We start from the raw sequence: 24,576 nt of genomic DNA on the forward strand, positions 1-24,576 counted from the left end.
AATTCTGGTTTTCCCTTCCTAAAGTCCACAATTAGCTCCTTGATTTTGGTGACATTGAGTGCAAGTTTATTGTTAGTGAACCATTCATCCAAGTTTTCAATCCCCCTCCTGTATGATGACTCATCGCCTCCTTTAATCTACCCACTTCCATGTTATTGTCAGCAAATTTATAGATGGTGTTATTGTCATACTGAGCCACACAGTCATAGGTGTAAAGCAAGTAGAGCAGGGGGCTTAGAACACAGCTCCAGTACATTGGAGATTGAGAAGGAGATATTCTTGCCAATCCTCACTGATTGTGATCTTGAGGTGTGGAAATCTAGGGTCCAATTACCCAGAGGGGTATTGAGCCAAAGGTGTTGGAGCTTGCTAATCAGTTCTGAGGGGATGATGGTGCTGAATGCTGAACTGTAGTTCTTTTTTAAAAAAGCATCCTGATGTATGCTTCTTTGCTCTTCAGGTGTTCCAGGGTTTTGTGTAGAGCCAGTGAGATGGCATCCGCTGTAGAATTGTTGCAGCGGTTAGGCAAATTGGAACAGACCCATGATGCTGATTAGACTGGTCCTCATATGCTTCAACACCAAACTCTCAAAACACTTCATCACGGTGTATGTCAGTCCTATTGGTTGATAGTCATTAAAGCAGTTTGGGCACATCCAATGAGTATAAATTAAGTGGATGAGAAAGATTGGTGCATTTCTTTTCTTTCCTGAAATAATCCTTTTTATCAGAAATGGGTTGACCATGTGTGACTTTGAGTAGCAAATAACCCTGAAAATGAAATGTATAATCTGACTGAATTCATGATTCTCATTCTCAGTTTCTGGGCCACCTCTCATAACATAAAATATAATGATCAATCATCGGAATGAATGCCTTTGCTTCAACATTGTGTTTAGGTCTGAAATTTAGACCAACTCTCTCTTAAATTACAAAAGTGCAGAATCTGAAATATATAAATGTTACTCAGCACTTTCACCTTCAACATAAATTCCATATGCTTTTTCCAATATACAGAGAAAATAGATAAGATATTCTACTTGTTTGATCATGTGAAGGTATCACTATTTTTCTATGAATAATATTAGGCATTCTGTATCCATTTTATTTTGTAACTAGTGACTTAGAGATTGGCCTTTTGAAAGGTTAGATGATTTTGCATTTCTACTTCCCTTTCTCTTACTCTCCTACTACTCTACATTCACAAATCCTCAGCCACCTGGCCAAGATACAGTGACCTCCCAGTAACCTGATATAATCAGTGAACTATGATCAGGATCAACAAACTTTATGGCATCATGCTTCTTCTCTTAAAACATCACTGTTCAACCTGTCTAGACAGTTCTAGCTGATTCACTGGTGTCCTTGTAGGGAAAATCTACCTTTTTATCAGCTAGTCAGGTGGTATGTGAGGTTGTGGTCAGAGCAATGTTATAGGTTCATTATTGCTCTCTGCAGTCAACTCAGATCAATGACAATTACATTTCAAGCTCAAATGCAGTGTGAACAGCAATCCAGATGCTCAACAGCATCTAGGACAAAGCTTGACTACCTACCATTCCATTGTTTTAATTATTCTTGTGATCTAGCATCACCACACTGTGAATGCAGTGTTTACGATACAGAATAAATGTAAACAATTCAGGAAGAGTCTCACAAATAACACCTTCTGAGGGCAATTAGGTGAGAAGTAAATATTTTAATTAACTGTGACAGTGACACCACTTTTTAAATTTAAATTCTGAGACTCATCACAGTCATATGTCTTTCTGGTCCATGAGCCAATAACATCCATGTGACCAATTAACGTCCTAACTCGTATGTCTTTGGAACGTGGATGACACTTTACAACGTACAAATCAATCAGCCAGCATTTTTCAAAACTTTATTTCTATGATTGAATAAGTTCATATACTTAGGTTTTTTATTTGATTTTGGTGTCCTTTTAAGACTACAAAGTAGAAACATAAGCTTCGTTGCAGATCATTGGGACCCATATGTATGTGGACAACTTGCCACCCTCAAGTCAAGCAGCAAAATGGAATGAAGGCCCATGGATTTATTTTCTATTCTAGAAATACACAGCTTTGGCTTGGCATAAGAATGGGTGGGGAGTTTTTTTTTAAGATATGGCTGTTCAGTTATTTTTGGCAACAATTTAGGTGTTGAAATTAAGTTGTAAATATTTTGAAGGCTACTGGCTACTGGCTTCTGGCTGGTTGATCTGCCCAAGTGGTAACTATAAGTATTTTAATGAGTCAAAATATAAGACCAGTCCTTACATAGCACCTTTTTTTGCTTTAGAGAATTTTGAAGACCAGATGTGGCAATGAAATAAAATTCTTATCTAGGAATTTAAGGGCAAGATTAGTTGTGCACATGCTTAAGTGCAGGAGTAAATGTTTGTCTGCATGGGGAATATTGTTATTTAGCTTCACTAGATTACGAAACATCGAATTCATATTTTTTTCAATAAAATTGTTTTTTTTTTAAATTTCACTGTTACTTTAACAAATAATTTCTGGAAATTTGGGGATAGATAATTACAGAAAGTAAAGTGAAGCTGGGCTAGGCTGCATTGGATTTATATTAAAGAAAAAAAATATTCTAATGATGACTGATCAAGCTTCCATCCAATCACAGAATAACGACTCCAAACTTTGCCAATTAATTGTGTCCAATATATAGATCAAACTGACCAGAAAATTTGATTGATGTAATGCACTTGTTTATTTTTTCAAAGTTTGTTCTGCTCTTATTACTTCCATACATTTCAGAACAAAAGTGTCATTTTCAAGATGGTAATATTTATTTATGAAGCATGCGTACGTGTTTCATGAGGGTGCAACATTTGTGGCCTTTGTTGGGTACAGGAAAGCTTCATTAACAAATTGTAGCTCAATATCTGAATCTTCATCATTGCACATGTCTCTGCTCTGCTGATCGTTAGCTCAATGTCATGCATATTTTTTTTTAAAAAAGCATTTCAGATATTGAATTATATACAGGCAATCTGTATATTGTACAAAAATTAAACACTGAAGTTTTAGTAGAAGAAGGAGACTAATATTTAGCCCTTCATCTGTAATTCACCTTGAATAAACTTAGCCTATTTATCCATTCAAATAGGTCATAGATTCATGTGGCACAGAAAAATCCCTAAGGCAATGACTCTGCCAATCAAGTTTCCCATCCGAGCTAGTCCCATTTGCTTGCATTTGGGCCAAATCCCTCTAAACTTTTCCTCTCCATGTACCTATCCAAATGTCCTTTAAATGTTGCATTTGTCCTCAACTCTACCACTTATTCTGGCAGTTAATTCCACATACTAACCACCTTCTGTGTTGCAAAAGTTCCTCCTCAATTCTCTTTTAAATCTTTCCTCTTAAACCTATGCCCTCTAGTTTTAGAATCCCATGTCATGGGGAAAAGACTATGAATACCCACCTTTTCTATACCCACATGATTTTATATACCTCAGCTTTCTTGGGTTAAAAAAAAGTTTGAGCTTGTATGTCTCTCCAAATAATTTAATCCCTGCAGTCCTACTCGTAATCTTGTGAATATTTTCTGCATCCTTAACAGATTAATGACTCCTTCCTAAAGTAAGGTGACTGGAATTGAACAGCATATTTGAAATATGCCCTGATTCAATGCCATGACTGATGAAAGCAAGCATTCCAAACTTCTTCAGCATCCTATCTACCTATGTCACTGCCTTCAGAGAATGATCCACCTACACCCCATAGGTCTCTCTGTTGTACACTCTAAGGGACCAAAAATTTACTGTATAGAGTATGTCCTGTCTTGTTGTGTCTAACCAAATTGCACCACCTTGCACTTATCTGAATCAAACTTCATTGGCCATTCCTTGGCCTATTAACCAAATGGTCAAGATCTGTTTGTATTTTTAGATGATTTTCTTCACTGTCCACCGATACCACAAATTATAGTGTCAGCTGCAAACTTACTGATCATACTACCTACCTTCTCATCCAGATCATCATTATCAAAGATGGACAACAGTGGACCCAGCACCGATCCCTGAAGCATGCACTTGCCACCAACCTCCAATTCCAAAAACAACCCTCCACCCTCTTGTCTTCTGCCGGCAAGCCATTTTTAAAAAATCCATTTAGCTAATTTCCATGTGATTGAACCTTAGGACTGCCTCACCATGCAAAAGCCTTGCGAGAAACCATGTAGATAACAGCTTGCCCAAATGGCAGATACAGCATTCCATTTTGGCATCCATCTCATTTTTCAATGAAATTACATATGAGAGATAAGAAATAATTTGGTCTGAAGTAAAGTATGATCTAAATTCCAAGCTGCTTTTTCCAGCTTGCAGTTAGCGTATGTCAATAACGATGACCAGACCATAGAGCAAAACTATTGTTTTGGATGGTTTTAAGATCTCACTTAGTGTAAAAAACAAGGGCATTTAAACTTCATGGAAGATGCCATTGTTAACAATTTTGGATATAGTGAACCAAGCAAACAAAATGGACTGGGTTCAGCACAGACTAGAGGTTCTAATGTGATGAATGTGTTGGATTGTGAAACTGCCACATAGGAAGCTCTCCTGGGTGAACTGAGATAGTTAGCAGTGTGAAAAGAACAAGGATTGCACTAATAACACAAGGTATACATGAATACACTAATAAAATGACTCAAATATTTTCAGAATCAGAATTTATTGTCATCAAATTTGATGTTTTGGAGCAAACATTCATATTATAACCATCTTACAACATTACTGTAAAAAATTGCATGAAATTAAGGCAGTGTCTTTGGTTCATTGATTATTCAGGAATCTGATGGCAGCGGGGAAGAAGCTGTCCTTGTTCTGCTGAGTGCTCATCTTCAGGCTCCTGTACATTTTTCCTGATGGTAGCAGAGTGAAGAGGGCATGGCCTGGGTGGTGGGGGTCTTTGAAGATGCTTTATTAAGACACCGCCTCATATAGATGTCCTCGATGGAATGAAGTATTGTGCCGATGATGTCACAGGCCATGTTAACAACCCTCTGGAGTTTATTCTTATCCTGAGAGTTAGTGCCTCCATTCCAGGCAGTGATGCAACCAGCTTGAATGCTCTCCATGGTGCACCTGTAGAAGTTTTAGAGAGTTTTCAGTGACATACCAAATCTCGTCAAACACCTCACAAAGTATAGCTGCTGGTGAACTTTCTTCATGAGTGCATCTACATGGAGACTCCAGGACTGATCCTCAGAGATGTTGACACCCAGAAAGTTGAAGTTCTTGACCTTCTCTATTACTGAACACTTGATGAGCCATCATGTTTTCCTGACTTCCTCCTGAACTCCTCAATCATCTCCTTGGTTTTACTGATATCGAATGCAAGGTTGTTGTTGCACCATTCAAGAGCTGATCTATCTCCCTCCTGTACGCTTCCTCATTGCCATTTGTGATTCGGCCAACAACTGTTGTGTCATCAGCAAACTTGTAGATAGCATTGGAATTGTGCCTGGCCCCACAGTGATGGGTGTATAATGAGTAGAGCAGTGGGCTAAGCACGCATCCTTGGGGTGCACCTGTGTTGATAATCAATGAGGAGAAAACATTGTTTCCAATTTGTATTGACTGTGATTTTACAATGAGTGAAGGATCCAGTTTCAGACGGGGGTACAGAGGCCAAGAGTTTGTAGCTTCTTGACCAGCAGTGAGGAAATAATGGTATTGAAGGCCGAGCTGCAGTTGATGAAGAGCAGCCATATGTATGAATTGCTGCTTTCTAGGTGATCCAGAGCTGAGTGGAGAGCCAGCTGTGGAGTAATTGTGACGATAGGTGAATTGCAGCGGGTCCAGATTTTTGCTTAGGTACCTGCTAATTCTGGTCATGACCAGCCTCTCAAAGCATTTCATCACAACAGAAGTTAATGCTACTGGGCAGTATTTTGAGATTTTCAAACCAGAAATCAATATGTCATTGAGCAGATATAATCCTTCAAATCACAAATAAAACCTGTAATCACTGTTGCATTTGTTTTCATATCTTTTGTTGCTAGATTGTGCAACTTGTTCTCTTGGTTATTCTTTCGACTGAATTCAGCTGTAACCGTTTAGAGTTAAGAATGTCCCACAGTGTGTTTGTAAGTCTTTGAAGGATATATTATGAATCGTTTATTGATATTGCATCAGAATTTGTGTCCAGCCATTGTAACCATTCTTCACCCTAAATTGTCAACTCTGTTTCTCTTCCTATAAATGTAACTCGACCTGCTGCGCATTTCCCACATTTTCAGTTTTTATTTTAATTTTTATAACATTAGCAGTTTTTGATACTTTGCCTTAAATTTGCAGACTGCCATTATCTCTTTCCATAACCGAGAGTTATGGTCACAATCTCTAAAATAGTTTTGCACTCACACTCCAATACTGGCCAGGGTAAATTTCCTCTGATTTTATCTTGAATTCCTTTTTCTCTGGTTGGACTATCTAAGTTGATGCCAACCAAGCCATGGAACACCATGGTATGGGGAATGAAGCAACACAGATGACCAAAACATTTGGTGTCATGTCCTTAAAAAAAATTGGGATATGTTTACATCATAGTGGGTAGGTCACGTCTCCAGAATGGAGGACCATCGCCTTCCCAAGATCGTGTTATATGGCGAGCTCTCCACTGGCCATCGTGTCAGAGGTGCACCAAAGAAGAGGTACAAGGACTGCCTAAAGAAATCTCTTGGTGCCTGCCACATTGACCACCGCCAGTGGGCTGATATCACCTCAAACCGTGCATCTTGGCGCCTCACAGTTCGGCGGGCAGCAACCTCCTTTGAAGAAGACCGCAGAGCCCACCTCACTGACAAAAGGCAAAGGAGGAAAAACCCAACACCCAACCCCAACCAACCAATTTTCCCCTGCAACCGCTGCAACCGTGTCTGCCTGTCCCACATCGGACTTGTCAGCCACAAACGAGCCTGCAGCTGACGTGGACTTTTACCCCTCCATAAATCTTCGTCCGCGAAGCCAAGCCAAAGAGTTCTACCATGTACTTCGCTCCTAATAGTCATTTAGTTAGTGGAAATAGTGCTTGCTGATTGGATGTCCTGAATCTATACCTCCCTTTTAAAATATGAGGAGTGGATTGAACTTTCTGGTTCAGCTTTGACAGTAATCAGAAACTTCACAGTACTCTGTTTTAACAAGCCTGGTAATTCAACAACCTCGGATCTAGTCTGTAAATAATATGAGAGCCTGGCAAATAACGATAGACTTCATTCCTCTATGCCCACCACAATCTTTCAAGTTTTCTGCACTTGGTGGGACAAGAAGGCAATCAAATACCTAAATACATACGTGTTTGAACATTATTTGATGTTCATTTTATGATTATGATATGTTATTAATCAACAATTCAAATGATGGTTTGAAAAATAATTGCCATTGAAACATTACTGCTTTGTTGTGTTTAGTTACTAGCAAACTTAACCCATTTTTTAAAAAAAACTTTGATAATGTATGTATGTTTAAAATAACAACATTATCTAAACTTGCCAGTTATAAACAAAATGACTGAAATCCAATTTGGTTGAGTAAAATTCCAGATTTAGATTATAAACAGTTATAGCAAAAGACATTTTGGCCTGTTTCCGCAAAACAGGACGTCATGTGCTGGAGAGCTGGCTCTGAATGGGCAACTAAAGCGGCGTCGTCTGCAAAGAGTAGTTCACGGACAAGTTGCTCTTGGTGTGAGCTTGCAGGCGCCTCAGATTGAAGAGACTGCCATCCGTGCGGTACCGGATGTAAACAGCGTCTTCATTGTTGAGGTCTTTCATGGCTTGATTCAGCATCATGCTGAAGAAGATAGTAAAGAGGGTTGGTGCGAGGACGCAGCCTTGCTTCACGCCGTTGTCAATGGAGAAGGGTTCGGAGAGCTCATTGCTGTATCTGACCTGACCTTGTTGGTTTTCGTGCAGTTGGATAACCATGTTGAGGAACTTGGGGGGGGCATCTGAGGCACTCTAGTATTTGCCAAAGCCCTTTCCTGCTCACGGTGTCAAAGGCTTTGGTGAGGTCAACAAAGGTGATGTAGAGTCCTTTGTTTTGTTCTCTGCACTTTTCTTGGAGCTGTCTGAGGGCAAAGACCATGTCAGTAGTTCCTCTGTTTGCGCGAAAGCCACACTGTGATTCTGGGAGGACATTTTCGGTCTATTAAGGAGAATCCTAGCGAAGATTTTGCCTGCAATGGAGAGCAGCGTGATTCCCCTGTAGTTTGAGCAGTCTGATTTCTCACCTTTGATTTTGTACAGGGTGATGATGATGGCATCACAAAGGTCCTGAGGCAGCCTCATGCTCTGTTGGGTTCTTATGTAACAGAGAGACAAATATCCCAGTTGTAGACTCCATTTAGAGAAGAGTTACTGCTGTCCAAGTATTAAAATGAAGTATTAGATGGGTCTCATGTAATGGAGAAACAAATATCCCAACTGATTAAATTTGTGTTTCTTTCAAGGGAGAACATTTTACATTTCCTCTGGCTAGAGGTGAGGCGTAAAGAAGGGAAGAAGTTTTTCTGAAAATAACTTGTAGCTACTTGCACACTGCCAGCCAGCCTATCATCACAATCGCTCCACAGCATATGAATTATAGCTGTGTGATGGTATAGACGCTATCACCAATGTGTATATATACAGATGGTAGTGTAGGATGACTGTGATTGGCTGAGAGTGTAGCCACACCTACTGGCAGGTCTTAAAGGATTGCTCCTAGCCAGACCAGGTCATTCTGGACTGGTCGACCTTCTTGTGATATGCTCCAGTCTTTTAATTAATAAAAGCCTTGGTTTGGATCAACAAGTCTTTGGTTCTTTCGGCGCGCATTACAAGCTGTCTCTGGATTTTTGCTCCATTTATTTCCACCTCTTGAACAAATCCTTTTTGAAATGTACATCAGATCACTGTGATGTAGGGCAGGGAAGCAAAAAAGAGAGGGCGATCCCAGTACAGTTAGATGAAGCATGGATAGTTTTAGAAGAAAATCTGAAAGGAACTTAGGCTGGCATAAATTTGGTACCAATCTCCCATCCACCTTTGCTTCACTGTCAAGAAACTTTGCTACATAACAACTAGAGAAAAAATGATCTCGTGTAAATGAATCGAATTGTTTGGTAATGAAGAATTCTGCATGTATAAAACTTGACGTAAGCTGTTTTTCTGAACACCAGATGTTTATTTTAGTCTTGTTAAACAGATGTTAATGCTCATAGTTAATACTTCAGTGTTAAAACTTTGCACACAATATGATTTTATTTTGAATTAAATATGCCAATATGTTAGGGAAATGAGCTTGCCTTGTATTTACAAAAAGATGTAAATATAAATAATCGAAAGATTGTGAGTAGGTTATAGATATTTATGATAATTGTTGTTTATTGCAATCCTGCTAGTGTTCAGAACCTCTTATGAAAGTTGCTTTGCAAGTTTGTACTGCAGAAGCTAAGTTTAGGCTGTCATGTTTCAGGAATAATGAGGCAGATATTCTTCAACTGACTTCCAAAATGTTGCCAGGCATCCCCATTAACAGCTGCTAAGTAGGTTGAAGCATGATGTTGGATAATATTCTGTATCAGATTTCCTCCTGCCACACCCAAGGCTACCACTTGGAAGTTCTTGGCTCATATGGAGCTTACAATTGGGAATTGTTGAGGGGGACATCAAGGTTGGGGGGAGCGACAGTGGCTGTGCCTCTGGCACGAGGTTGGCCCCTGTTGCTCAGAAAGGGAGGGAAAGGAAGAGGAGGGCAATTGTGGTAGGAGACTCCATAGTTAAGAGGACGGATAGGGGATTCTGCGGACGCAGCAAGGAGAACCGGATGGTGGTTTGCCTCCCTGGTGCCAGGGTCCGGGATGTTGCTGCTCGTGTCCCAGATATCCTAAAGTGGGAGGGACAGGAGCCAGAGGTCGTGGTACACTTAGGTACCAATGACATAGGGAGGAATAGAGAAGAGGTCCTAAAAAGTGAGTACAGGCAGTTAGGTAGGGAGTTAAAAAGAAGGAACGCAAAGGGGGTAATCTCTGGATTACTCCCTGTGCCACGTGACAGTGTGAATAGAAATAGAATGAGGTGGAGGATTAACACGTGGCTGAAGGGATGGAGTAAGGGGCAGGGTTTTAAGTTTCTGGATAACTGGGACCTTTTTTGGGGGAGATGTGACCTGTACAGTAAGGACGGATTACACTTAAATCCCAGGGGGACCAGAATCCTGGCAGAGGTATTTGCTAGGGCTACTCAGGATCCTTTAAACTAGAATGGTTGGGGGGAGGGAACAAAATAGTACAGAGCAGTAAGGAGAAGGTTAGAATGCAAACAAAGAAAGTTTGTAGTAAGTATTTGAATATGGATGGGCAGGTGATAGAGAAGGGAAATGCTCTGGAAGAAGATGAAGGGCAATTGGCAGGAAAAGTAAATAATGTTGTTTTAAAGATGAGGGAAAACAGGGATTAAAAATTGGGAAATCTCTGAAATTCATATATTTTAATGCCAGGAGTATTGTAAAAAAGGTGGATGAGCTGAAGGTGTGGATTGATACTTGGAAGTATGATGTGGTAGCGATTAGTGAGACATGGTTGCAGGAGGGATGTGATTGGTAACTGAATATCCCTGGGTTTCGTTGTTTTAGGTGTGATAGAGTCGGAGGGGCAAGAGGAGGTGGGGTTGCATTGCTTGTCAGGGAAAATATTACAGCGGTGCCTAGGAAGGATAGATTAGAGGGAACATCCACGGAGGCTATTTGGGTGGAACTGAGGAGTAGGAAAGGAGAGGTTACACTTGTAGGGGTGTATTATAGACCACCCGGAGGGGACCGAGACCTAGAGGAGCAAATCTGTAGGGAGATAGTAGATATTTGTGATAAGCACAGGGTTGTAATTATGGGAGATTTTAATTTTCCACATATAAATTGGGAAACACATTCTGTGAAAGGACTGGATGGGTTAGAGTTTGTGAAATGTGTGCAAGATAGTTTCTTACAACAATATGTAGAGCTGCCAACCAGAGAAGGAGCAGTGTTAGATCTACTGTTGGCAAATGGGATGGGTCAAGTGACGGAGGTTAGTGTTGGCGAGCACTTCGGATCCAGTGATCATAATGCCATCAGCTTCAATGTCATTATGGAAAGAGAGAAGTCAGGGCCAAGGGTTGAGGTTTTTGATTGGGGAAAAGCTAGATTTGAGGAGATGCGAAAGGACTTGCAGGGTGTGCATTGGGACAATTTGTTTTATGGGCAGGATGTAGTAGAGAGATGGAAGTCTTTTAAAGATCAGATTTTGAGAGTGCAAAAGCTTTATGTTCCTGTTAGGTTAAAAGGAGGGGCAAAAGGTTTGAGAGAGCCGTGGTTTTCAAGGAATATTGGAAACTTGGTTCGAAGAAAAAGGGAGGTGTACATTAGATATAAGAAGCATGGAGTTAAGGAGATGTTTGAAAGATACATTGAATGTAAGAGGAATCTTAAGAGAGGAATTAGGAAAGCTAAAAGAAGGTACGAGGAAACTATGGCAAGCAGGGTGAAAACTAATCCAAAAGAGATCTACAAATATGTTAATGGTAAAAGGAAAGCTAGAGACAAAATTGGTCCCTTAGAGAATCAGAGCGGAAAACTGTGTGTGGAGCCTAGAGAAATGGGGGAGATATTGAACAGTTTCTTTTCTTCGGTATTCACTAAGGAGAAGGATATTGGGAGATGTGAGATAAAAAAAAGCAAATTGGGTAAATATGGGGAATATAGAAATTACAAAAGATGTAGTTTTTGGGCTTTTGAAGAATATAAAGGTGGATAAGTCTCCGGGACCAGACGGGATCTTCCCCAGGACATTGAGAGAAGTGAAGGAGGAAATAGCAGAGGCTCTGGCGGTAATTTTCCAAATGTCATTAGATATGGGGATAGTGCCGGAGGATTGGCGCATTGTGCATGTGGTTCCGTTATTTAAAAAGGGTTTAAGGAGGAAGCCTGGTAACTATCGGCCTGTAAGTTTGACGTCTGTGGTAGGTAAATTAATGGAGAAAATTCTTAGAGATAGTACTTATAAACATCTGGATAGACAGGGTCTGATCAGGAGCACTCAACATGGATTTGTGGGAGGAAGGTCATGTTTGACCAATCTGATTGAATTTTTTGAAGAGGTGACTAAGAATGTGGATGAGGGTAGTGCAGTGGATGTTGTCTATATGGACTTCAGTAAGGCCTTCGATAAGGTACCACATGGAAGGTTAGTTAGGAAGGTGCTGTCTTTATGTATAAATTTTGAGATAGTCAAATGGATTGAAGATTGGCTGAAAGGGAGAGGCCAGAGAGTGGTAGTGGATAATTGTCTGTCAGGTTGGAGGCCGGTGACCAGTGGTGTGCCTCAAGGATCTGTATTGGGCCCATTGTTGTTCGTTATATACATTAATGATCTAGATGATGGGGTGGTGAATTGGATTAGTAAATATGCAGACGATACTAAGATAGGTGGAATAGTGGATAATGAAGAAGGTTTTCAAGGATTGCAGAGGGATTTGGGCTGCTTAGAAAAGTGGGCTGAAAAATGGCAGATGGAATTTAATGAGTGTGAGGTGCTTCATTTTGGTAAGAAGAATCAGAACAGGACATACGTGGTAAATGGGAGAGCATTGATGAACACAGAAGAGCAGAAAGATTTAGGAGTAACGGTACATCGTTCCCTGAAGGTAGAAACTCACGTGAATAGGGTGGTGAAGAAGGCTTTTAGTGTGCTGGCCTTTATCACTCATTGCATGGAATATAGGAGTTGGGAGGTGATGTTGAGATTGTATAAGACGTTGGTGCAGCCTAATTTGGAGTTCTGTGTGCAGTTCTGGTCGCCTAATTATAGGAAGAATATAAACAGAGTGGAGAGAGTGCAGAGAAGGTTTACCAGAATGTTGCCTGGGTTTAAGCATCTAGAGTATAGGGAGAGATTGGACAGATTAGGTCTTTATTCTTTGGAGCGTAGAAGGTTGAGAGGGGATTTGATAGAAGTATTTAAGATTATGAAAGGGATAGACAGAGTGGATGTGGATAGACTATTTCCGTTAAGAGGAGGAAAGATTAAAACAAGAGGACATGAGTTAAGAATTAAGGGGCAGAGGTTTAGAGGTAACATGAGGGGGAACTTCTTTACTCAGAGAGTGGTAGCCGTGTGGAATGAGCTTCCGGGAGAAATAGTGGCGGCGGAGTCAATTGTATTATTTAAGAAAAGGTTGGACAGATATATGGATGAGAAGAAGATGGAGGGTTAATGGCATTGTGCAGGGAGGTGGGACTAGAGAGGGGTGTTTGGTTCGGTGCGGACTAGAAGGGCCTAATGGCCTGTTTCCATGCTGTAATTGTTATGTTATGTTATGTTAATATTGATCTTGGCAATGTGGCCATTCTCTGTTGATTGTTATCAGTGTAGCTAACATCAAATGATCAATATTTAGAATTTCTGTTTGTAATTAAGAAGCAAGTGGTTTCATTATGTGATACATTAGGACACCATGAACAAATGAGTTTTTTTTTACACGGGCTACTTCAAGAGTTTAATCAACACATAAGGACATCCAAATTGCATTGTGCTTTTCCTTTGAAAAACACCTTGAGTGTTTTTATAAGCTAGAGGGGAGAAATCAAGAATGCTGAGCCAAACAAGGTGAGATTTTGGATGAGAATCAGAGAACATGGTTTTTAAGCAGTATCTACAATGAAAAGAGAAAGTTATAGAAGCGGTAGATTTGCAGGCTGGGTCTTTTAAGCTAATGGCAACTAAAAAGTTTACCTTTACAAAGCCAGAAAATTGCAAGGATTGGAAATGTGATAATAAGCAGATTCGGCTACAACGATGGGAAGTTTAACCCTTTGTACTCTGAATCCCGGTTTTCAGAGACTGAATTTATACCCAACGAGCAGCTGGTTCATTCTGTAAAGGTTTACCCATGGACACAGTCTGGAGTATATATTATGAAAGGTTAAAAATCATCAGAGTCTGAAGGGTTAAACTTAAAAGCTGGTTTAGTGCTTATCAGCAAGGAAATGGTCAGCACGGAGTTAGGAGATATAAGAGCAACCAAGAAAAATGTATTGCAATGAACATAACAAACCAGGCTACATGACCCTTGAAGTTTGTTATATGCTGTCCTAATAATATCATGGCTGATTTAACTATAACTATAGCTTCATATTTCTGCCCTGCCTCAAGAAACTTTCAGTGTCATGTTTACTAAGTATCTTGCTTTGTCGGCTTTAAACATTTTCAAATAGTCTACTTCTATGGTCTTTGAGGAAGAAGGTTTCAAAAACTCATAATCCTCTGAGAGAATAAAAACCACCTTCTAGCTTTCTGAAATGAGTGATCCTTTATTTTTTAAACAGTAATTTCTAATTCTAGATTCTTCAGCCAAAGGAAAAAATCCTCTCCTCAAGCTTCTAGTGAAGACTTCTCAGGTCCTTGGAAATTTCAATCAACTTTTTTCTCTCAATTCTACATTCCAGCACAAAGGTCTGGAGATCCTTAAAATAAGAGATTCATAATTTTTTTCAATGTTTACAATCTTTGTTGCTTGAAATGTGTATTAACACTTTTGTAGCCTCCTTATGTCCTTTGGTATTTACTTTCCAGTCTTGGCAAAATTGGCACACTCAAAAAGGGAAGAAGCCAAGAAATTAGGAGACTACCTGGTGTTTAACATAAGTTAGAAGCTGTTAAAGCCACTCAGGGAAAAAATAAATCAAGCAAGACCAAATAAATATGGAATTGAGAAAGAGAAATAATGTTTAACTAATTTAACATTGAACATTACAGCACAGTGCAGGCCTTTCATCCCATAATGTTGTGCCAGTTTATATAAACCTACTCCATAGCAATCACATCCTTCCCTACACACATAACCCTCCACTTTTCTTACATCTATGTGTCTATCTATGAATCTTTTGAATGTTCATATTATATTAACCTCCACTACCATTCTTGGCAATGCATTCCAGGGACCCACCACTGTCTGTGTGTAAAAAAACACTCATCTCCATATCTCCCCTAAACTTTTCTCTACTCACCTTAAACTGATGTCCTCTGGTATTTTCAATTGTTGGCCGGGTGGAAAAAGAGCTGTCGGTCTAGTCTGTCTAAGCCCCTCATAATCTTGTGTACATGATTTATTGGAGTTTCTTGAGGAACTTTGGTTCCTTCATTCAAATCATTAACTGAGTGGCTCTCAACCTTTATCACCCACAGACAAGCTGGTGTTCCTTTACTTACCATAGGCCATCTACAATGAGAACGACTTTAATGTCATACACATAAGTACATATGAACTAGAATTCATACTTGTTACAACCAAACAGGCACTATTGTGGAAAAAACAACAACTCCTATAGTCGAGTTGTTACCTCAGTATGGGAATAGATGATGAATATAAAAGATAGATTAACAATAAATCTTCATAGTTACAGTTAGTGCAAGAAAATAAATGTGGTGTTTTTTGAGAGTGCTGACAGGTCTTTCTGTGGTGCTGGAATAATTTATGATTTGGGTAGTAAATGGAGGTTCAACAGCTTGTTAGCCATCTGTAATAAACACCAAACCCTGGATCACCAGTAGTCCTCAGGCTGAGGAATACTGTATTATATAAATTGTCTAAAATTGATGCCAGAGCAACAGTCCCTGTGGCACATTACGTTACCTCCCCCTAGTAAAAGATCCATTTCTGCTAACTTTCTGTTATAAATACAAAATTGTAAACATTGAAAAAGATCCTGATCACCGGGCAATTTAAAAAAATGAACACCAATCTATTAAATCCTAAATCACTAGTTTTTATTTTCCAGTGAGCTTTTGGTGCCTTCTGGAAATCTGAGTTCATCTTTCAGTTCCCCTTTATTCACAGTACACATGCCTTGTTCAAAAACTCCAATATGTTATGATGAAATTGTACAAGGCGTTGGTGAAGCCAAATTTGGAGTACTGAGTACAGTTTTGGTCACCAAATTATAGGAAAGATATAAACAAAATAGAGAGAGTGCAGAGAAGGTTCACGAGAATGTTGACAGGATTTCAAGGTTTGAGTTATAGGGAAAGGTTGTGCAGACTGGGGCTTTTTTCTCTGAAGCGTAGAAGATTAAGAGGGGACTTGATAGAGGTGTTTAAGATTTTAAAAGGGACAGACAGAGTAAACTCTTTCATGTAAGAGTGGGGGAGATTCAAGCTAGAGGGCATGGTTTAAGATTGAAGGGGGAAAATTATAAGGGGAACATGAGGGGAAATTTCTTTATGCAAAGCGTGGTGGGGATGTGGAATGAGCTTCCATCAGACGTGGTCGAGGCGGGATCATTGGTTACATTTAAGGAAAGACTAGATAGTTACATGGATAGGAGAGAACTGGAGGGGTATGGACCGGGTGCTGGTCAGTGGGACTAGGAGGGTGGGGATTTGTTACGGCATGGACTAGTAGGGCCAAACTGGCCTGTTCTGTGCTGTAAGTGGTTATATGGTTGGTAAAAGACATTTCCCTTTTACATATGTACATTAAATTCACATTCTTATTTGTTTTTTTCTGATAGCCCCTTTGAAAATGGCTCATGTTTTCCCTGCAACTGAAATAAAGCTAACTGGCTACCCTGCAGCTACCCATTTTTATTTCTTTATCTGTTCCCCCACCCCTCCCATCCACCCTGTCCTTTTCTTTAATGAGTTAGTGAGCTGCAGATGAATATTTTAATGGCAGGTAGATTGAAGGCAGTGAATATTACGGAGCGTCTGTGTATGAATGTTCCTAGTGATGGAAGAAATATAGGATCTGAGACTCACCTCAGGGTTAGACATCATGCCAAGTTTGAGAAGAATCCAGTTCAGCAGTGAATTAGGGAGGAGAAGAGATGGAATCAATAGCAAGTGGCAAACATATGGATTTTATTTGTCTTTATGTTTGTTTGACATATCCTAATGACCTCAAAATTGAGTGGATCAGCAAATATCGGTGTTAGTCTAAATGTTCAGTAATGATGAAACTAAATGCATCATTGACATTTCTAATGAATATCTACTGCATTTTAATCAACTCCGATATATCATCAGCTTTCAATCAGAAATTTTGGCCATGATCTATAATTGTTCCGCTTAACAAAACTGTTATATTTTTCTAACTCTGCCATCGTGGCCTTTTGTTTAGGTCTTTATGTTGAAAGGCCAGGCCTTGATATAAAACGAATGAGACTTTGGCCCAGCTTTCAACCAGTGCAGCTGTGAACCATCAATTGCTTAAAGAAGCTTTCAGACTGGACTCTAGTTCTTGTCAGATAATGTGAAAGGCTTGGCTTGCAGATTGCTGCACGAAGTCTGCGGTGTTTTCACGATGAACTTAAATACAATGAAAAGTCTTGGCACAGAACGGCTATTTGGTTTGAGGCATACACCAACTGCTATTGTATTTTGGATCAAAGTGCCAAACTGTATTTTGTAATATTGTAAAAAGTTACCTGATTTTTCAAGAAATCAGTCATTAATTATTAATAATGATTTAATGAAGGGTTAATAGGATAACTAAAAGTAAATAGGATAACTAAATAAGTAAAATTCAGAAGAAGCACAGACAGAGTTTCCTAAGTCAGACAGTTTGATTTACGATAATTAATTTTGGAGACATTACATGTATATTAACTATGCCCCCTGTGCAGTTAATGAAAAGAAAAGTACCCCATTTTGATCTACCTCTACCCTCATTCAAAAATAATGGCAAGCTACTCTTTCATGCTGAGAGAATATGATAGGAACAGGAATATGCCATGTAGCTCCTTGAGCCTATTCTACTTATCAATGAGAACATGGATGGTCTAATCTTGTCCTCAGTTCCATGTTCCTACCTGTTTCCTGTGATCCCTGTTCCCTCTGATTGCCCCCAACTCAGACTCTACCAGACTTAAATATTTCCATGATGTAGCCTCCATAGGTCTCTGGGATAGAGAATTCTAATTGACTCTACACATTAAAAGTTCCTTTTCACTTCCATCTTAGATGGAGTCTTCTTCTACTCCAAGAGCTAAATTCTCCCATGAAGGAAAACAGGCTTTCATTAACTACCTTGTCAGATTTCTTTTTTTTTACACTTTGAGGAGACTGCTCTCATTCTTCTAAACTCCATTGAACATGGACTCACTTATTCTCTCTTTCCTCATGAGAAAACCGCTTCATTTCAAGAATCAAACATGAAATTTCTTGCAACTTCCTCCAGTGCAATCTTTTTTTCTGCTTTATATAAAATCGAAGTTGAACACCATGCTCCAGATGTGGTTCACCAATACCCAATGCAATTGCAGCAATACCTTATTATTATTATGAAAATCAATTTTGTGTGGCTGTTAAAACAACATGCTATCGCACACCTAGTTACTTGCTGTCCTTGCACACTAAATTTCTGTGTTTCGAGCATGGTTACAGATCCCAGTGAACATAATCATGGTGTAATCCCTGTCCATTAACCAATATTCTGTGATAACCTCAAATTTCCCCACATTATGCTCCTCCTATTCATTTTTTCATCCAATTAGTTAACAATTGTTTGTCCCTTTGCCTATTTTGTGTTCCTCATAATAATCCCAACTACCGATTATTGTCAGTAAATTTACCTGCATTTTTCTTGGTACTTTCATTGATGCAAGTTGTAAATAGTTGAGCTGCACACCTGATCTTTATACATGGTCTCCTATACATCGAAGAGACTTGACGCAGTACCTCGGCTCTGTCTGCTGCAATAGCGTGGATCTACCAGTGCCCCCCTCCCAATTCTCTTGCCAGCATGTCTGACCATGGTCTCATGCACTATCATGTCTTTTACCAGTTAGCTAATTCTCTACTCAGATTAATACACAGTATTGTATCACAGCCCTTTACATTATACAGTAATATTTTTTTTTAATTATTACATTTTAAATTTAGACCTACAGCATGGTAATATGCCCTCCTCCCATGAGCACATGCCCCCAAATATGCCAATTCTCCAACAATCCCCACATGATTTGAAGGTTCAGAGGAAACCCACACTAATGCAGGGAAAGCTCATAATCTCATTAGAGAGAGCCCTAGATTTGAACCCAGTTCCCTGGCGCTGTAATAGCTTTGAGCTCACCACTACTCTAACCAAGCCCCCCAAAATGTGGCACCTTATCGAATGCCTCATGGAAATCCAAATACTTTACAAATACTAGTTATGCCTTGGGAAGCTGCAAGAAAAATGTGAGTGGGATCTAAACCTGATCTAGAGTAGATCAGGTTACAGAGCGAGTTGTGACCTTGTGCATAAAAGAGGGTGAGAGAATGATTTGATTGGTTCATGATATTGAGGATTTTTAAAATTATGACGAGTTGATGAGGTGGGCTTTTAATCACGCAATTGCAGTGGAGAAAGGGCTACTGATCTTGATCAAGAGTTAGGCTAGTGATTTGAGGTGATCAAGTCTACGGCTAGAGTAAAGAGAGAGAGACAAGATGAAGTTATGAGCAGGAGAGTAAAGCCTTTTATACATGTAAAAGAGAGAAATTTGAAGGACCAGTATATAACCTGAGGAAGATTTTCTCAGGTGACCAGGAGCCTCCTGCGTTAGGACCTCTTCAATAACAGTTGCAGTGAGCCTAATGCAATGAAAATCTGTTCAATTATCAAAGAAGTACGTCTTTGTAAGTCATCAATTTTCCATAATAATATTTTTCGTTTATTTGTATTGGACTACACCTTCAAATTTCTAAAATAATCCAAATTGTTACCAATATTTTGAAGAGCAGCAGATTGGTAGAAGAACTGTTTTCCGGATGCTTAGTGTGAGTCCAATGCTTTTCAAAGTTCAGTGAAGGAGGAACCATTGATGTGAACTCTGAGAGTAGAGTGATCTTCCCTCTGGAATGGAGATGATGAAGATTAAATATTTTCCCATCTGCTCTGCTCAACTAGCTGGAATCAAATGAAATATTGAAGTAAAGGTGACTGAGGAGAGGCTTAATATATGTCATGTCCTCAGCTTATATACTTATTGGAATCAAGATGAAATATTGCAGTGAAAATGATTGAGAAGAGGTTTAGTAGATGCCATGTTCTCACTTAATCAATATCTGTCAGGGAATTGAGTGTATGTTGAAGCCATTAGATGACCATAAAAGAGAAGCTGTCAAATGGTAACAAATGTCTTAGAATATTGAAATGTGAGAAAGTTTGTCTATTATTGCTTTTATTTGACAGAATCTAAGGCTTTATCAGATAAATACAGTATTTGTTTCTGGTCTCTACAATTTCTTAGAATTGTCCATTTTACCTCTGATGAAATTAATGGGGAGGAGCACTTTGACAACAAGGAGGAGATGATTGAGCAGGAACCTAGCAACAACTTTCTATGTGGCAGACAGCAGTGAGATTTCTCTGTAGGTACTGCAGTGAATGTCTCCTTTCTTGAAGGTGGTCAAGAACACAACTTCTCCAAGTTTCTCTGTTCCCATTTGAGGTCATGGTTTCAGTCACATGCATTAGTTCTTCAGCAAAGATCTCAGTTGCTCCAGAGGCTTTGTTATTTGTCAGCTGCTGGATAGATTTTCAGTCTTGTGCTGGCCTAGGTTATTGCTGAGGCTGTTGCAGATAATGCATTGTGCATTAAGAACAATTTGTCAGAGTCAATGTTCAAGTGACCTAATTTCAGTTGGAAAATTATAGGGATTTATTGGAAAGTGAAAAATGCCTTTTTTAAGATTAATGTCAAAGCAGATTTTATTTTACACAAATACTCTCATTTTCAAACTGTCCTATTGGAGTGTAGATTTCTTGTAATAAATGCAGAGCAAAAAAAAATACTGGAGAAAGATATATCTGTTTGAAAATATTCATACAAATAATTAACATTGATAATGTTACAGCTCCAAAGTAAAATAAAGTTCTAATGAGCACAGTTTCTTCATTGCATTGATGAAATTGCTGAGCAAGATGTTTCTTAAAATCAATATTTTTGTATGAACTGAGTAATATTTTGATGGTGCCTTATTGGGGAACCTAACAAAATCTGTCGCAAAGGGACGAAGATATTTGATGGTCCCTGATAATATCAATAATTTTAGTATGGTGTAATCTTACTGTACTTATTTTAGCTGGAATCTTAGATTGAAAGTATGATTAAAAATATTTGGGGAGTTTAGCAAGTCTGGTATTGTCTTCTTAACCTGAATCTGGGAACTTCTTAAATCAACTGCAGTGTCTTGGAAAAAAAACTTTCTTGCCCACGTTTAAAGCCATGAACTAATTCATCTGTATATTGAATGTCCTGCTTTTGACGAACTTCACATGCATTTTTAATTTGTGTTTTTTTTATATCTATCAGTAAAACGATGTGCATTTTGTTTTGAACTTTCCTTCAAATTCAGCATGGGAATGAATCATGATAAAGATCATCCATCTTGTGCAGATGGGCTCCATATCATGTCTGGGGAATGGATCAAAGGACAGAACCTGGGTGACGTATCCTGGTCGCAATGCAGCAGAGATGATCTGGAAAGATTTCTCAGGTATGTACGTGCCAGACTCTCACGCTGTTATTTTATTGCAGCATTTTAATGTAACAGACAATTAGCATTTCATCAGCATAGGGATGCCAGGTATTTTTTGTTGGTTTCCACCGTTGAATATATAAGGGGAACAAACGCAGAGAGAGGTGCTTCAATTCCCCTCTACTAATTTTCCGTAGAATTTATTTATGCTATTTGGAGCAACTATTAGATTATTTAATGTGTTCGGGTGAAAAAATGCAAATGTACTTCCTGCTATGTTGGAAGAGGAAATTTAACAATTAAATATATTTGTATATGATTATGTTTTAAATGATGTTAAAACTTATTGGCAAAGCTTTATTCTCAGAGAGGGAACATTTAATCAAGAAATAACTATTATTGTTAACTTTCAGTATAATTTTATTTGTAGCAGCATTCCCACATTGCATTCCCCTGTGATTGAGTTGATCGTTTATGTTTTCTGTCCGCACGAGCATTTGTTCGGATTACACAATTGCCAATTAGGTTTTTCTGGAACCCGATAAAGCCATGAATTGATTATTCTAGCTATGTTGACGTTATCTTGTTTTATGTTTAAAATTGTCACCCAGTGTTGCAGATGGCTCTGAAATATGCCATCCACTATTTGGAACAAACAACATAATTTTGGCCTAGTGAAAACACAGATAAATGTACAGGCCGATGGTTGAATTTCCTTTCTGCTGTTCAAGTTCATTAGTCAATCCACTGATGAACCTGCCGATAGGTCTTTATGATAATTATTTAATTCTGTTAATCTTCTGAAGTTACTCAGTGGTAGACAATAAAATGTACAATAGACCAGTGGGCCATTTACATTTCTAGGACTGAATGGTAAAATGGTAACCATAAATATCTCAGGTGCTGTGCTCAACACCAAATTGGCAATTTCCAGAAAACAAGATATTGGAATAGCCAGCCAGCATGGAAAGATAATGTTTCAAAGTTCAAGATCATGGGGAATCATGAGGAACATCACACACCCTACCGACTCCCGAGGGATTTACTAAAAAACATACATATTAAGGAAAGTTAAAGTTACAAAAACCATTTAAAAATTACTTTGAAGTACTTACCAGTAAGAAAAAAAATGTCTCCGAAGAAAGAAAAAGTTTTAAAGACCACACAAATAGAAAAATGGGATGACAGAAAGGAGAGAGAATTTAGGCCTATCTTGTCCTCGAAGCAGGCCATTGATGTTTGATCTGGACCCGCTGGAGATAGCCCGCATGTGGAACTGTCTTCCGGAACCATCCCTGCAGTAGTCCATAAAGATGGAGCTGTTGGAAAAATTAAAACTATACCGCACATGCACGAAGAGTCACACTTGCATGCTGTAGAAGAAAACCAGTTGGAAAAAATATTTCCACAAACTTTAAAGGGCCACTTACTAGGCAAGAGGGAGACATTTTCAACATGAAGGAGGATTCCAATAACTCTGCAAGTGAAGAAGAAGAGAACAAGTACAAAAGGAGAAGGATTTGAAGGCAAGGGAAAGACTTTTAATAAGAAAATTGATAAAACTGAGACCAAAATTGATAAACTTTCAGATGCATTGGAAAGTAATTTAAATGTTTAACTGTAGAACTAAAGCAAGTTAGAACTGATATGACTAAATTGATAAATAATGTTTCATAAAGGATTAATAAATTGGAAGAAAAAATTCAAAATGACCGTGAAGAAGTACAATGTATTGCAGAAAGATCAAATGTTAATGAAGATTCAATTACTGATTTGGTTTTTGCTTGAGAAATTTGATATTTTGGAAAATTACAGTAGAACAAATACTTTTAAAATAGTCAGGATGTCCAAAGGTAAAGAAGGTCAAGACATCATTTGATTTTTCCAAGAATGGATACTGGAAATATATGGAAAGATTAATTTTGAAGATACGATCTTGATTGAGAGAGCCCATAGAGCTCTTAGACCAAATCAGACATCTCATTCTATTGTGATTAGAATTATGAAGGGGATAAGAATTTTTTAAACCAGATTTGAGTCAGGCTCTTTTGAAGAAAAGGAGAGTTTAACCCAGTCAAGAGGGCTCTATACGATAAAGGTTGTAGGTTTCTTCTTCCTTATCCAACACTGTTGAAAATATTCTTGCTAGATCAACAGAATGTGTTTTTCAACAATTATGTTCAGGATGAAGAATATGTTAAGGACCTGTCAAAGGTTCAAACATCTCTACAAGAGGACTTGCTAAATTAATTTTTCCTTATTTTGATGAAGAGATTTTGTGTGGGGAAGTATTGGTGCTTTAATGGAAAGCTTTTTTTCCCTCGGAGATTTTTGTTGATTTCTGACAACTACTTGTGTTTTTGTGGCTTGACCACAACCTGTAAAATGGAGGGTGATAATGCTAGCATCTTTGACATGGGGGGGGTTTCTTTCATTCTTTTTTCTTTTTTTGTATAATCATCTTTTTACAATGTTTTTACTTTGAACAAATGTAATGTTTTTACTTTGAACAAATGTAACAAATCTGCAGACCCGATTAACTTGTGGGAATTCTTCCTGGACAGGAGTGATTGCGAGGGATTTTTTAAACTGTATAGATAAGATCAATGAGTAAAGCAGTTAAGATTTTGAGTTTTAAAGTTAATAGGGTTAACAGCCCAATAAAAAGAAAGACAATTTTATCTCATTATTAAGAAATTAGGAGTAAATATTGCCTAAATGCCTAAGAGACTCATTTAACTGAAAATGAACATTTGAGATTGAAAAGAGATTGGATCGATCATATAATTTTTTGTGCATTCAATTCTAAAGTGAGAGGAGTGGCAATTATATATATTTTTTTAATTACCAGTTAAAATCCAGATAAGGCAGGAAGGTATGTAATGGTAAATTGTCATATTTTCTAAGGAGTGGAATTTATTAAATATTTATGCACCTAATAGAGATGATCAAAAAATTTATACAAGATACTTTTTTGAATTTAGTAGATGTACGTGAAAATGTTTTAGTGGGTGGTGATTTTAATTTTTGTTTGGAACCTTGATTGAATATATCATCGAGAACTATA

At 38.5% G+C, this 24,576-nt stretch overlaps 1 protein-coding gene across 1 annotated transcript in view; it reads left to right on the forward strand.

The window, feature by feature from the left end:
* Positions 1-24,576, forward strand: part of LOC138735984 (A disintegrin and metalloproteinase with thrombospondin motifs 19-like) — a 377,361-nt gene that overhangs the window by 136,901 nt on the left and 215,884 nt on the right. The window contains exon 9 of the mRNA XM_069885117.1: positions 21,387-21,527. Coding sequence (XP_069741218.1) covers positions 21,387-21,527 — 141 coding nt within the window. The remainder of the gene's footprint in view (positions 1-21,386; positions 21,528-24,576) is intronic.

This window comes from Narcine bancroftii, chromosome 1, assembly GCF_036971445.1.
Source record: "Narcine bancroftii isolate sNarBan1 chromosome 1, sNarBan1.hap1, whole genome shotgun sequence".
NCBI classification, from domain to species: Eukaryota; Metazoa; Chordata; class Chondrichthyes; order Torpediniformes; family Narcinidae; genus Narcine; species Narcine bancroftii.